This window comes from Fusarium oxysporum, chromosome 10, assembly GCF_000149955.1.
Source record: "Fusarium oxysporum f. sp. lycopersici 4287 chromosome 10, whole genome shotgun sequence".
NCBI classification, from domain to species: Eukaryota; Fungi; Ascomycota; class Sordariomycetes; order Hypocreales; family Nectriaceae; genus Fusarium; species Fusarium oxysporum.
In genome coordinates, this window is record NC_030995.1 from 1,488,825 (window position 1) to 1,502,619 (window position 13,795).

Genomic DNA, 13,795 nt, shown 5'->3' on the forward strand with positions numbered 1-13,795 from the left:
CCTCCTGGTCTGCTCGGAAGGAGGATTATTAAAGTATTCATGGGTAATATTCTCGATCCATTTCCTAAACCCGGCACAGGAACAGGACCCCTTGAACCCTGGTCGTGCTGGGGTTGTAGGTAAGCCTCGTATAATATTCACTTTCCTCAATGGGTAGTTCAGGAGCTGAGGAGGGTGTTGTGAGCAACTGGAACATGCTTTTGAAGGTCTCGCATGAATAAGAATATTTCGTTTCAAGTTTTGAAAGACGTCTTTGTAAGAAAGGCATTCCTTTGTCTCCTAGAGCAAGACCATGCATACCATCAGACGATGCAACCATAGCCGCCCGGATCGTAGCAGACCGATCTGCCGTAATTCACCGCCTACCGATTCGAGCATGTCTCAGCTCAAGCCTTCCCTTGTCGAGTCAGCGGAAAAGGGAAAAAGGCCTCCTCTCCGACGTGAGTGGCTGGACAGTCTCATTTCCACTGGCCCTAGAGACCATGCGCATGCTGTCGACGGCGCTTCTGTCCGGCATCATTCCATTGAGGGAAGCGAAAGTGTCTAATTTGATTTGATCATATCAGTCATGTCTCGTCAGCCTTTTTTGTTTACTACGTACTGCACGGTTTGGAAAGGAGGCGCTTGCGTCGTCTGGGGCAGACCAGACCACTACGAAACACACCAACGAACGGGTCGAACGGTGAGCGAGGCAGGGAGGGGCGCCGCCTCTTTTCCACTTAGCGAATGGGACTCTGGAGATGGCACGGGAGAAAACAAGGTTTGTTTGGCTGTTGGGGAAATAACGCCAGTAACTTATGCCACAGCGGCGGTTGATTCAATGACACATACAGCATGCAGCCTATTGTCACAGCGCGCACGTATATGTATACACACTGCCACGGGTATCACGAATTTGCAGGTCACAGCACAATTGCATACAGTTACGCATCCATCTGATGGGTCCACGTATTCAAATGTCGATTCACCGCGTTTATGATAACTGCCACGACATATGACATCTCAGTTGTTCGCCAGTCAGACAGACACCAACAAGGCACAACAATATGCAAGTGCAAGCCAGTATGCAGGCGTGCGAGCCGTCACCGACAGAAACAAATTCACTCAACACACTGAGATGACTGCATGTTCCTTCTCGTGGCAGCTCATCACTTGCGTTTTCCGTCCCCGGCGTTTCAAACAATCTCTTCTCAGAGATCGCCACTTGATCACGGCACTCGGTCTTGTCACTTGCCCAAGAATAGAATATGAACGACTTCACTGCCCTGAAGTAAATGAGCTCCTCATCAGTAACCCGAGAGCTAGAAGGTGATCAGCGATTACCGTACCGTCTCTCTACGCCTTAGCTCTTTTCCGGTCTAGCCTACCGCTGGAACCAGTGTTCCTGTTTTCCGTTTACACATCTCATCAATAAGTCTGGCATAATCTGCTGACGCGGCCGGCGATCTGGTGTCTCTGGCGGGTTCGATTTTTGGCAGTGGACCAGATCAAAGACTCTGCGAGGCCTGCCAGGTCTAGCAGGTACAACGACCTGGTTGGCTATGTCGGGATTGGGATGACTGGGAGGTGAGATGGGCCAATCAAGTAGCCTTGGTACCTGGCAGGGATGGAAGCCCTTACCCCTGGGGCTTTCGCGGAAGCAGAGCTTGAACTTGGACTGAAAGGGTGTGATGGGCCTGATCCATGACCTTGGCATCTAGTACTAGCGTCGTTTCTGCATTAGCACTGGTGTTGATACCGGTGCAAGCGTTGGTGGTAGCTCGCCCACTTCCCAGATCCACATCCCAGTACGTACTGCATATGCGTTCTGGCCGAAGGAGACGGAGAGGGATGTGGGAATTGCAGCAAGGGTCTTGGCCAGCAAACTACCTAGGGAAGCGGACCTGAATTGCAGGGGGGCGCCGACTTCTGAATGAGAACGGAAGAAGAGAGATGAGAGACATGGCGTCCACACACACACCACGCCACACCTCCCAACTCGGGTTGAAAGGAGACTCAAAGACACACACCCCTTGCTCACCTTATAACCCTCAATTCCTCCCCCCTTCGATCTCTCCTTCTATTCTTCACTCCTCAGCCTTTTTGGATCACGGCCTTTGCCTTCTGTCACTCCTTCACAGCACTACGCTGATAACACTCTCTTGAACCAACTTACCTTACAATCCTTATAAAGGCAAAAGGAAGTATTCCGGAAATACAACCGATTACCAAAAGGCGTCACTCTTCCAACACTATACACAAATCAGTCAAAATGAAGGTCTCTTCTTCCGTTGTCATTCTGGCCGCCGCCCTCGGCGTCTCTGCCCACCCCAGCGGCCACGCTCACCAGCGTGCTCACGCCAAGCGCGACTTCGTCGTTGCCAACAAGCCCGTCACTGTTGTTGAGTACGCTACTCAGGTCGTCACCGCTGACGCCGCCCCTGCTACCGCTGTCCCCGAGGCTCCCGCCTCTCCCAAGGTCGACGCCGACACCGTCCCCAAGGCTGCCGCCAGCGGTCCCGCCCCTGCTGCTTCCGCTCCTGCCAAGTCCAACAAGAACAAGGGCAAGAAGCACAACTCCAGCTCCGGTTCCGGTTACAAGCCTTTCTGCGGTGGCAAGAAGGCCAAGCGCGCCACTCTTGAGGATATTGCTGCCAAGGGCAACACTGGTGTTCCCGGTGACTTTGGCTGCAACATGATGACTGTCGATGAGGATGTCGCCGACAAGTACGACTACACTACCACCTTCAAAAACGACCACGACGAAGATAAGGAGTGTGTTTGCTTCAACAAGATCGGGCCTAATGGCTTGATCGACGGTTTCTTCGCTAAGAACGTTGCCTTGACCTTCACTGTTCCCGCCTCTAGCTCACAGGTTGTTGCTTTCGACTCTGACTCCCAGGGCGGTTGCGCTTGTGCCAGCAACAAGGTTCCCATCACTTCGGACGGCCAGTGGGCCAGTACTTGGCTCGAGTTCGACTTCGGCAGCGAGCGAAACAACAACTGGTCAGGCGCTGACGCCTCTTGCCTTGTCTCCGCCGCCAAGAACCTTAACATCCCCGGTCTTCGAGTCTGCGACTCTGATAACACTTGCTCTACCATCAACCCCGGTGGCACTGGCAAGAACGCCTACCTCGGTGGCATGGAGGCTGAAGACGGCATTGGTATCAACACTCCTGCCAAGCAGGTCCGCCTCACCGTCGACATTGACTACTCCGGTTAAGCTATATCATAGCCTGTGGTTTAGTTCATTTGAGGGCTAGACCTCTGCGTAAAACTTGATTTTATAGAATTGGGCTTATTCTATCTATACCTACCTGGTGTTTACGGTGCTCGGAATTTAGCTATCCAGGGCGACCCTGGATCTTGGCTTTGGGATCTATCTATTATACCTTCTAACATATATATATTCATAGTGTTATGACATATATTCATTTCTCCTGCTCAGTTGTTCATCTTTGACTTGATTTCATTGCGATGGCACGTCGTTGCTTCAGTTTAATTAATTGCGTTGATTCCCCGCCAATCCCCAGATTTTGTCAATCCTCTTCGCCAAGTGATTGATACATTCATTTATCTTGAATCCGTCCCGATCGCGCCGAATCCTCTGAGCAAAAGGATTGAAACCCTCGAGGAAACGCAACTTGGATCAACAAGATGGCCCCCAATGCAACGACCAACAGTGGATGAGACCCACCATGATCAACACAGTTTTCATCTCTGATTATGTATCGAAAATCTCTGCCTTTTCCTTGCGTCTTTTTTGATCTGTTGCAGTTCTTGGTATGTTCTCTATGATGGAGACATGACAATCAGACTTTTCACGATAGGCTGTGAACTGCCCACGAGCTGCTCTGGTGGTGCTGCTAATGCAGGTTCAGCTTCCATTGTTTCAAGATAGGGGCTAGTGGGCCTTTGTCCTTGTTTACAGTGCATATGCACGCAACGCTTACGCGGAATTTCTTTACTTTTGTTGGTTGCACAAGCAATAAGCTTCAATATATTTCTGAGACTATGGGGTCTTTGAGTTACCTCAAGATCATTACTACTCAGCTGTGACGGAGGTGGTTGAAAAATAGTGTTACAAAATCATCAGAAGCTGTCCATCAACCTCATTCCTCGGTAGCGGGTCGTACGACCACAAAGGCAAAGCCATGCGCTTGTCTTGCTCCAACGAGTAACTAGAAGAAACTTTACTCTTTAGCAGCAACCGCTGATTCAACGCTCGCTCGCTTCTGAGGCATAAACTTTGTTCTTGGGGGCTTTTGCCTCCCAACGGCTTTCGGTACCTGAAACTTGAAGCCAATCAGAGCAGCCCATGCCCTGACTAGTACCTGGCACATCACAACGTGGCGTGGGTGGAGACAATGCTGTACCTACTACGTACAGAGCCCTGCCCTACCCTACATGACAGACTCTTAATGTGTGCTGACTCAATCGTGACAAGTCTTTTAGCCTTGGATGTCACATGCTATGAGACTTTTCTGTTTTCGTCACCTGCCGTCGTGGACATTCCTGGCGGATACTTGTCTTTAACTCACGATGGCACTGTGGAGTGAGTATCACCGAGTTAGTTCTACAATAGTGGGCACGATAAGTCAAGATAGAGATTTGTTGAAAAAGGGTGGAGGTGTTTAAAGTGTGTGCATCGCAGAAAGCTTGTGATATTCGATGCACTTCGCTCAGAAAGGTCACTGAAGGAGTTGTTGAGTTACGGTTGTGTAGCATTGCAGTAGCCTAACAGCCCATACAGCCTCAACTGTTCAAACAAAAACACTAGAATATTTTGCAAAGAAACTTCTCGCAGAATTCATAAATCGCTCAAGATCAATCTCTGCAGTCTAAGTTACTGACAGAAACGCTAAGCACACCGATATCGTGCCGTGGACCCAACTAGCCATGTGTCAAGCCCGGTGAGAGACCACTCGGGCCGTGGCGATGTGATGGGAACTGCTCAACTAGTGGCGAAGAACACTGAAGACTCTTAATGAACAGTACTTGATTCGCAAGGTGGAAGCTTGATACAGGCGGATTGCCCGCCGAACACGATTCATGGAGACCTTTTAAGCTACTGGGACTAGAACATGCAAAGAGAAGTTTTCATGGTTAGTGGGCTACTATGAGCTTGCAGTCCAAGAAGTAGTGTAGGCAATCGGCTGGAGGCAAAATGTCAACTTGTGTGTGGCACACCGTTCCATTGTAAGTCGGTGATGTTATAGCCTATCCGAGGTTGTGTGCTTGAGAAACTAGCAGTGACTGCACGAGGGACCGTTAAACTTTAATGGAGTTTGTTAACACTGCATTGGTGTCGATTCACCGACGAGGGAGTTATTCAAACCGTTAAAGTATGATTGGTAATTGTAGAGGGTATAGAAGGTAGTATTTAACCTACTGGGTTACATGTGCTTTCGAGGCACAGGAAGCTCACTGATAAGAAGTATAGATCAAGTCCAATATCTGATATAGTTACATATAGCATGGAATCTACAAGGCACCATCGCTTACGCTCAAAAACTAGAACTACCACAACTGCTGCCCCCTCCACAACTCGAACTACCACCACAGCTAGAACTACCCCCTCCACAACTTGAATGTGAATGACTAACACTCTCTGCAGCGAGAGCAGCAGCAGTAGCCGCCTCGGCCATTCTGATAGTCTCCCCACTTGCACAGTCTGCTGCGTTGCGTGTTGAACTTCCACACCCGCTTGCGCAGACATGGCACGGCTTTTCGGACGTTGGACTGAAGTGGGAGTCGCTATAGCAGCCATCTACGTTATCCATACCTATGTGGTGATGGGGTGATAAGTTGATGATGTCGATGTCGGGTGCAGGGTTTGTACCTCCGAAGTCAACATAGTTGTATTGTGTCAAGTCTGCGTGTCCGCTGAAACGTCGCTTTCGTAGGTAAGCTGGCATATCGGGTAGACCGACACGGCCGTCTCGCTGAAGTTCGTACGCCTCGATTTGCTTGGCGCGAGTGAGGGTTGCCCACGGAGCAATGAAGAAATGGCTGTAAACCCCCGCTTCGTAGTAGTGGCTGCATGGCTGAGCACGGTGAATACCACCAAGTTTGACTCTTGCTAGAGACGGATCAAGGGTGCTCTGTGTGAGATCTTTGTGTAGCCATGCAGTGGCCTTTTGGAGCTTGACTGACTGAGCCATGGCTGTGGCAGCTCGGTGAAGAACAGACATAGCCGAGAGGACTGTAAGTCGGTTCCGCATCCACGAAGTTGCAGTGGCACCTTTGCCAACAGCTGTCAAGTCCTGATCAGTCAATGCTGGTGCGTACATGTGACGGTCGCGTGAGAGATGATGCGAGGATATAGACCATGAGTCGAATGGAAAAGCCCAAACATGCTTGGCAAGGTTACAGTCACCGCATTTGGTGGGATATCTCCCATAGGCCTCTGTACAGTCCCAAGGATACAAGTCCTGGTATTTGTACAGCGTGCTGCCAAAAGCACCCCAGTCATACCAATACTCTTGATATGTATCGATGATATCAGATTCATCGTGACGACCAAAGTGGAAGCGGAGGAGGTATTCTTCAGTGAGCCCGAAAGGAACATCAAACTTGGTTCGTACACCTCGTCTCTTGTATCCCTCATCCGGGCATACAAAGCTCATGGTGTAGAGACGGGACACATCAGCAGACCGGTCGCCAGGCTCCCCATTGACAAGAGGCTGGAAGATCGTCTTGTCGATGAGTGAACTGCAGAAAGTCTGGCAGTTGTTATGTGTTGCACTCCAAGCCAGCTTAACATCTTGGTCCAGAAGCCGCTCTGAGATACTACCAAGATATATCCTTAGTCTGGGACTGAGTAGCGTCTTGAGTTTCTCCAAAGCTGGCTCGAGTACTTTGTCGAGTAGCTTAATTTGATCAGAGGTTGGCAATCCGGGATCGTCAAACGGCTGTTTACAGGCAGCCAAGAGATCCTGAACGATAGAAAGTTCCTGATCATGTGAAGCATAATCTCCGCTGAATGGCACACCGACGACTTGCTTCATAATGGCCTTGTATCTCTTGCGGTCGGTGGCCTTTCGTTTGCGTTTCCATACGGGACGATCCAGACCGCCCCCAACTGCGAGGTCTCTGCCAGGCATTGTCTGCAGATGGAACCGTTCATGGAAGATCGGCATTTCCCGAAGAGACACGAGGGCACCGCCTTTAGTGCTGTGCTATATGTGAGTTACTATTTGCATGGCGGGAAGAAAGTATTACTTACTGCGCGACTCCGTTCTCAATGACGATAGGGCCAACACGGAGTGCCATGTGAACATTTCCGTAAGGATACTTCTCGACGTACTTTCTGAAGAACAGAGGGATATCTCCGTCTTCTGCTGCTTCTTCCGCCACGCTGACGCTAGTCGAAGTAGGTGAACGGTCGTTCGCGTGCAAACTGGTCTCCTGAACAGTCTTCATCCTCTTGAGCCGCCCACCCCGAGGTCCAGATTCATTCCTTGTCTTCGGCTCTTCCTCGTCTTCGAAGTCACTAACATCTCCCTTGGTAGAAGATGTATATCCATAGGACCAGGTGTACCTGGTTTTTTGCTGCTCCTCCACTCTTGCCTTCCAATTGGACTTCTCGATGTCTTTCTGAGACCGAGGCTTCGCTCCTACACTGCTTTGCAGGCCGAGATATTTGGCCATAGCAATCGCGTCGCCAAGTTGAAGAAGCTTGCACTTATCCTTGATGTTGCTACCGTAGCCAGTGTGCCCTTCTAGCCAGGATATAGGGAACAAGCTTTCATTGTTGCTGGCATCAATGATTCTCTGACACGTACACAACTTTCTGCTGATCTCAGGGGTAATTGTCTCTGACAGGATACAGTGTTTGTAAGTCTTCGTATATGGGTCTTTGCCGTAGTAATGATTTCGATAACATTCTTCGCAGATTATGCCAGGATCGGAGCCATCGTCGTTGCGAATGAACATGCTTCCTCGAACAACTTTCTTGCATTGCTTTCGCATGCAACGAAGAGGTTCAAAATTTGGAGTGAAGTCATCATTGAACTTTGAAAGCGCAACTATTATGATATGAGTAACGTAAAGGGGCTCGTGACAGGAACAGACCCACGTTGGGGAATAGCTGGCCTCTTCCAGAAGCCGAACATGTCAGGAGGGGGACGATGCTCGATCAGTTTTTCCATATCAAGAAAGCCTAATGATCTTATCAGTCATATTGTTTGAGCGTTTGCAAAGGATAGCACATACCAGCAGCTTGGAGGAGGATCCATGCGCGATGCTCCATTCCTTCGAGCTTGGTACTGGCTAAAACTTATAAGTATGTATTCTATTGACCTTTGAGAATGGGAGACGTACCTTCAATAAACCCTCTTACATCACTCTTGATCTGATCACTTGCTTGCTGTGTGATTCGATCTGATATCGAATCAATAAAAGCATCTTTGGCAAATTTACGCCCATATGCCTTATTTTTAGTTGACCAATTTTTCATATACCGAGCCTGTTCCTGCTTCATTTTCCCTGTGAACTGTTAATATGTTTTCACTAATAGAGGGTATCTCATACTTACCATATCGTATGGCGTGTGCTCGAGATTGCTGACTGACCGAGTCAAGAAACGTATCGAAGCCGTGGATGAGATCATCATCCTCGTCTTCAATAGCGACATCAGCAAATTCTGGCTGCTGCCACGCTTTGAGCGTGCGAACGATGTTCTCAAGCTCGGCCTTGACGCCATCCCAGTACAAGCTCTCAAGTTCTGAGAGGATATGGTCTTTCCCGGGGCCAACTCGAGTCCATGATATGTCAGGCGCAGAAGTGATATGGGATGAAGGCAGTGAAGATGCTGCGAGCACAGGGAGAACCTTTTGCCTTAGCCGTGACATTGTGAATGACTTGGAAGAAGAACGGTTGTCGATGGTTCAAGCTGTATGTGCCGGTAATTTTCGAGCGAGCATGATCATTCTTATTCACACGATGAGGTATTTTGCCGATATACGAGAAATAGGCATCATCATTACTGTGTGGTCTTAAGACATTCATCGTCGAAAGCCTCACAGACTGCCTTCTCATCTGATGCTGCGCCCCAGCAAGGACCCTGTTTAATTAGTTCAGCTCGCCCGACTAGAGTGTTTCGACACCCAAAACAGCAAGATTGTCGCTGGAACTTCAGTGGGCCACCTCTAAATTCCGCAATCTTGCAAGACATTTCCGCTAGCGAGGCAGATTAAGAGGAGAATAAACAAGGGATTTGATGGTTGCTTATGGGTAATTACCTCTTGCCAAGGTATTAGACGCCTAGAACTGATACTGCCAGAAGATACATGAATTATCCACCAAACTGGCAGAGGGGTAAAGTACCGCCAAGGATATATTGTTAATGATAGTCCAAACGTTGTTGCCCAGTTTCATCGGCTCAGCCCTGCGGTTCGACTCATCTGATGCTCTAATCGTCTTGGTATGATCAAGGCATACCGGCTCAGGTGACCATATCAAGACTGACTGGCAAAGCCAAACTCCGACCATTCTTTTGCGACTCAGACTCAATCACTTATCTACTTGGAAGACCCGGCGCATTATACCCATCTCCTCAAGCACTTCGCCTTTATTATACCCGGATCTCACTGAAAGATGTCGCATCTCATCGGTTATAATACAGGCGCCCTTCACCAAGCCAGCAGCGACTTCAACAACAACATATCAAAGACATACTATCCATCAGCCACCGACTTGGATGAAAACCCCGTCATCCCGAGTCCAGACATCTTCAGCGAACTCGATGATTCCCATAAAGATAATCTACCCACTCCAGTGCAATGCGCCGTTCATCTAGAATTGCTAGAAGCATTTCATGCGTTGCGCATCAAGATTCTCGACTCAAAGAAACTCGACAAGGCGTTCAACTTGGGCGGACCGACCAAGAAGATCTATCGTCGCAAGTATATCAAAGGCTTGAAAAAGCATGTTAATGAAGAAGTTACACTAAGAAACCCGTCGTGGGAGGCCAAGCGGGATAAGAAATGGACGTGGTACCTTGGAGAAGCAGCGCAAAGGTTTTTGGTATGGGCTGCAAAATTCAATGCTTGGTTGACTTCAACAGTGGGCAAAGATGGTGCCCATGATGGAAAGACTGGGATATCAATGACTGATACCTCATGGCTGCCACCCGTGGGTGAGTATCTCACTTCTTCCAAGACTGGCACGTAACTGACCCTTCAACAAGATATTCTGATGATTTGGCATGCTTTCCTCCTTAACCCTTCTGACTATCTGGACTACTGCCGAAATCAGTACTGGGACTACCTCCCAAGGGTCAATTTCCCATGGAAGCTTATTGTGCGTTTATACCCGGGAATGTCACCAACTCCGTAACATGAACTAATTGCTATATAGCACGATTCAATCAGGTCGCAAGGCCCCATCCGTGATGCCTGGGTAGTCACTGGAGAGACCTGGGAAGTTCCCGAAGGAGAAGCAGTCATTCCAGGTACTCTCCTCAAATCAATCATTCAAAGAGGCAACATGCAAACACAAGATATCGGCAAGCCATATGCTTCTCGCTTCATTGGCAAACTCGTCGACAACGTCGAGCGCCAACGCGTCTTCGTTGAAAAGATGAACGCTCATCTATGGATACGAAGCCCAGCACTGCAAGGAAGTCTTCGCCGAGCAGTTGAGAGATACGAGAGGTATCTGAGGCTTTTCAAACTCTACCCTGGCAAGATGCTGGTTCCTGCACTTGACATTGACCTCGTCTGGCACACCAGTCAACTCTCAGCAACAGCGTACATGAATTCCATGGAAGCACGTTGTGGCCGCTTCATTAATCATGATGACAAGATTAAGAAATCGAAACTGGCAGCCGGAAACGATGAGACCCAGTCTCTCTATCGTATTCGTTTTGGAGAGGAGTATACAGTTTGCTTGTGCTGGGAGTGTCAGGCTATTATGTCGGCTGTGGAGGATTCTGCTGATGGGGATGAGTTTCTTGGGGAGTCACCAACTTCAGGGTTTGCTGAGACCCTCGCCGACAAGATATTGGCTGATGTCCAGTTTTATCGGGCTGTGGAATCTGCAAGACGGAGAAATCATGTGAAGTTGCCAATTCGCCCAGAGGGCAAGACGCATTCTCAGAATTGGCCATTCGTTGCTCAGTAGAACTATTTTTGATCAAGAAGTTTATCCTTGTAATCTCCGTCTGGCTTCCAGGCTGACAGATTATTGAAACGTCCCTGCTCTAAAGCACTAATCCTTTCTTCGTAGAGTTTCTTGCCATGAACAGTAACACGGCAGAATAGCAACTTTTGGAACTCCGAAGTACTTACTTCGACTGCTTTGAGACTCATCTGATTGTCAACGAAGCGCATCAACAGAATAACTCTAGGTCCGACATGGTGGTAGAAAGGCTGAGGAAAGCGCCAAAAGTTTGATTCTTTGACAGGAAAGTCTTCAGAATCGTCTGAAAGAGGGCGTTTTTCATCTCTAGTAGCTTCTAAAGCAGTGCTGACTATCCCTTCGCTTGTTTCAAGCTCAGAAATGGTTGCGTTTGGTGGCAAGTCTAGCATTGCTCTGGCGACATCTACCAGAGATAAGATGTATGGTTTGTCGGCTCGAGTAACCACATCGAACTCGTTGATAACGTTGACGCACACGGTTCCACTACTTGGCTGAAATTTGTCAAGATCAACGTGCTGGGTCAAGCAAGGAGGTGCACCAAATGTGACGCACGAAAATCTCGCAGACTGGTCTGTATCTTGTTAGCCAGTTCCTCATTTCATGCTTGTTTCCGTAACTTACTTAAATTTTGGTTAGACATATGGCGAAGATATAATAATTGTGACACAGCTCCGCCGGCGGAATGTCCCGTAAAAAGAACATGCGGTTTCTTCTCACTCATCTCAGGAAAAGTCTCCAGGTACTTATTGACTATATTTGTGACAATCGAGTCCAGAGCTCGTGCACTATTCAAGAAGCCAGAATGGGCTTTAAGGTCCTCTAGACATCCCTTCGACTGTTAGTTAGGTGAAGCCGTGAATAAGATGACACAAAAATGGCTTCATAAACAAAGTGGTGAAAGGGAACTCACAATAAAACTTTCGGTCGTTCTGGGCTGGGCATTGGCATTAACAATGTGGTCCATCTTACTGGCACTTCCACGTATCGCAAGCACTAGAACTGGCAATGATTCAATTATCCGTGAGCCTGTCTTCGCCTCGATGATAGTTGATGTGATGAGTTTGACGGTCCCCGCGAAAGAGCTGTCGACTACTTGATCACGGCGAAACGTGCAGTAACCGGTATCAGTCACGGTGCCTTCAAGGTCATAAGTCCCACGAGCACACTTCCAGGCCACGGATATGAGCTGGACTTCAGCCTGAGACCTATAGAATCCAGTCAGAATGTTTTGTCTGGAAGGCCAATGGGAATACTCACGGGTCCCATTCTCTTGATTCGTCATCGTTGACCTTGGAGTTGGTGTACTTGGCTGCTTCTTGATCTAGACGTTCAAGCAGCTGACGAAGTTGCTCGTTCAAGCTACCTAATGGTCAAGTCAGTGAGTGTCCCTTTACCAAGCCAGTTTTGTAAATGACCATTCAAGTTGATCTCGTTCAAGGTATCAGTCAGAGCGCTCGATAATTCGTACGCAGCGACTGATGCCCCACGTGTGTTGTTGGCTGAGTATGCAGTCTTTGAAGAAGACGAGCCCATGATAGATTGTGAGTTTGTATACGAGATAATTCTTGATCAACTTGGATACGGATATTGTTTTAGCGAGTGCTCTATACTGCGTGTGGTACGAAGTGTTGGGTTGACATTGTGCTATAAGAGGGAGCTAGGTCCGCCGCTTAGACAGAGAGGATCAACACGATTAAAAGCACAGGCATTAAAAACTCGTGACTGCTAATGCTGCGCCTCGAAATTTATACAAAACTGCTTTTGTCACTGAAGAAGGTATCCTTCAATACAATTTTGGTATTGATCTACGAAAATGAAGATCATTGTCAGGTAGATATTGATCTACACCAGAGTTGCAGTCTCTCAGTTTAGCTCCAGATCCAGCCCAGAGCTGTTGGAAGATCAAGATCTCGGCAGCCCGAGCTCTTCCGTGGAACCAGACGACACTAGTGACATTCGAAACATCGCTTGAATTGAGTTGAGCAAGTCTTCGCTTCAGATATTTTACCAGGTCATGGGGAGAATAATCTGAAACCTCTTGCGAAAGCTTCCGGATTATCGGGAGTAAGGCATTCACGATTCAGCCAAACCACCGCATTCACAGTATCTGGCTACCTTAGATAGTTGAAGTATATTTCTTTACTGGCTTTCAAGGGACTGCACTGTGAATTCGGGTGTGGCTATGCTCCAACACCAACAAAACACAACCTAATACATGGATCACATCACACCTTTGTTGGCGGCGACAGCACACAAGTTCTGTCTCACCCTTGTCGCTTATTAGAAAAAGTATTATATCTGACGACGCGATGATTACAGCATCAGCCTGACGGGGCACTTTCGCCCTGTTAATTTATCAAGTCCAGGGCCAGAAAATAAATGCCGCTCATTTCGCGAGAAACGTTTCTTGTCAAAATGTTTGGTTTACTCACATACAGGCATCTGCAGCTTGTTTAATTGAACAAAGCAAGGATTTATTTTCCGGTGATAATCTTCAGCATTGCCATAACGCGCCAAGTCATGGGTATAATTTCGCCTGTGAGTGATTTGTTCAAGCGCATGGATAGCAGGGGTATCCTCACTTTATGCAGGCAAAGTCCCCCCCTCCCCCCCCAATGCATCCCATCTGGGGAACACAACGTCTTTTTGGGCAATTCGCCCTGAGCTAAAT

The 13,795-nt window shown here is 48.3% G+C and overlaps 5 protein-coding genes across 6 annotated transcripts; 3 read left to right on the forward strand and 2 right to left on the reverse strand.

Annotated features, from left to right (window-relative positions):
- The first annotated feature begins 547 nt into the window (after positions 1 to 547).
- FOXG_11456 (uncharacterized protein) lies at positions 548 to 4,186 on the forward strand. Its single transcript, XM_018391080.1, has one exon. It carries the CDS (start codon positions 2,252 to 2,254, stop codon positions 3,200 to 3,202), a length of 951 nt encoding a protein of 316 aa, XP_018249666.1. The 5' UTR covers positions 548 to 2,251; the 3' UTR covers positions 3,203 to 4,186.
- A 1,139-nt stretch (positions 4,187 to 5,325) lies between these two features.
- FOXG_11457 (uncharacterized protein) lies at positions 5,326 to 9,022 on the reverse strand. 2 transcript variants are annotated; one of them, XM_018391082.1, is made up of 7 exons: positions 8,519 to 9,015; positions 8,305 to 8,469; positions 8,197 to 8,253; positions 8,060 to 8,143; positions 7,208 to 8,009; positions 5,822 to 7,155; positions 5,343 to 5,764 (listed from the first exon to the last, which is right to left on the reverse strand). In XM_018391082.1, the coding sequence occupies exons 1-7, from the start codon at positions 8,832 to 8,834 to the stop codon at positions 5,487 to 5,489; spliced, it is 3,036 nt and encodes a 1,011-aa protein (XP_018249668.1). In that variant the 5' UTR covers positions 8,835 to 9,015; the 3' UTR covers positions 5,343 to 5,486. The 2 variants fall into 2 exon arrangements, with proteins under 2 accessions (XP_018249667.1, XP_018249668.1); XM_018391081.1 differs by having other exon boundaries at positions 5,326 to 7,155; positions 8,519 to 9,022.
- Positions 9,023 to 9,241: 219 nt separating this feature from the next.
- On the forward strand, positions 9,242 to 11,665 carry FOXG_11458 (uncharacterized protein). The gene is made up of 3 exons (XM_018391083.1): positions 9,242 to 10,120; positions 10,172 to 10,284; positions 10,342 to 11,665. Exons 1-3 carry the CDS (start codon positions 9,580 to 9,582, stop codon positions 11,104 to 11,106), a joined length of 1,419 nt encoding a protein of 472 aa, XP_018249669.1. The 5' UTR covers positions 9,242 to 9,579; the 3' UTR covers positions 11,107 to 11,665.
- FOXG_11459 (uncharacterized protein) lies at positions 9,253 to 12,783 on the reverse strand. Its single transcript, XM_018391084.1, has 5 exons — positions 12,540 to 12,783; positions 12,382 to 12,487; positions 12,035 to 12,329; positions 11,746 to 11,953; positions 9,253 to 11,695 (listed from the first exon to the last, which is right to left on the reverse strand). Exons 1-5 carry the CDS (start codon positions 12,655 to 12,657, stop codon positions 11,109 to 11,111), a joined length of 1,314 nt encoding a protein of 437 aa, XP_018249670.1. The 5' UTR covers positions 12,658 to 12,783; the 3' UTR covers positions 9,253 to 11,108.
- An 861-nt stretch (positions 12,784 to 13,644) lies between these two features.
- On the forward strand, positions 13,645 to 13,788 carry FOXG_11460 (uncharacterized protein; the record flags this gene model as incomplete). Its single annotated transcript, XM_018391085.1, has 1 exon — positions 13,645 to 13,788. One exon carries the CDS (start codon positions 13,645 to 13,647, stop codon positions 13,786 to 13,788), a length of 144 nt encoding a protein of 47 aa, XP_018249671.1.
- Positions 13,789 to 13,795: the final 7 nt, after the last annotated feature.

Bases quoted from the DNA above. Each gene is read 5' to 3' on its own strand.
- FOXG_11458 (XM_018391083.1), top strand. From the start codon at position 9,580: ATGTCGCATCTCATCGGTTATAATACAGGCGCCCTTCACCAAGCCAGC. The intron at 10,121-10,171 runs GTGAGTATCTCA...CCCTTCAACAAG, and splicing joins CTCATGGCTGCCACCCGTGG to ATATTCTGATGATTTGGCAT. The intron at 10,285-10,341 runs GTGCGTTTATAC...ATTGCTATATAG, and splicing joins ATTTCCCATGGAAGCTTATT to CACGATTCAATCAGGTCGCA.
- FOXG_11457 (XM_018391081.1), bottom strand. From the start codon at position 8,834: ATGTCACGGCTAAGGCAAAAGGTTCTCCCTGTGCTCGCAGCATCTTCA. The intron at 8,144-8,196 runs GTATGTGCTATC...TAAGATCATTAG, and splicing joins GATCCTCCTCCAAGCTGCTG to GCTTTCTTGATATGGAAAAA. The intron at 7,156-7,207 runs GTAAGTAATACT...CATATAGCACAG, and splicing joins ATTGAGAACGGAGTCGCGCA to CACTAAAGGCGGTGCCCTCG.
- FOXG_11459 (XM_018391084.1), bottom strand. From the start codon at position 12,657: ATGGGCTCGTCTTCTTCAAAGACTGCATACTCAGCCAACAACACACGT. The intron at 12,488-12,539 runs GTCATTTACAAA...CTTGACCATTAG, and splicing joins GAACGAGATCAACTTGAATG to GTAGCTTGAACGAGCAACTT. The intron at 11,954-12,034 runs GTGAGTTCCCTT...TAACAGTCGAAG, and splicing joins GAACGACCGAAAGTTTTATT to GGATGTCTAGAGGACCTTAA.
- FOXG_11456 (XM_018391080.1), top strand. From the start codon at position 2,252: ATGAAGGTCTCTTCTTCCGTTGTCATTCTGGCCGCCGCCCTCGGCGTC.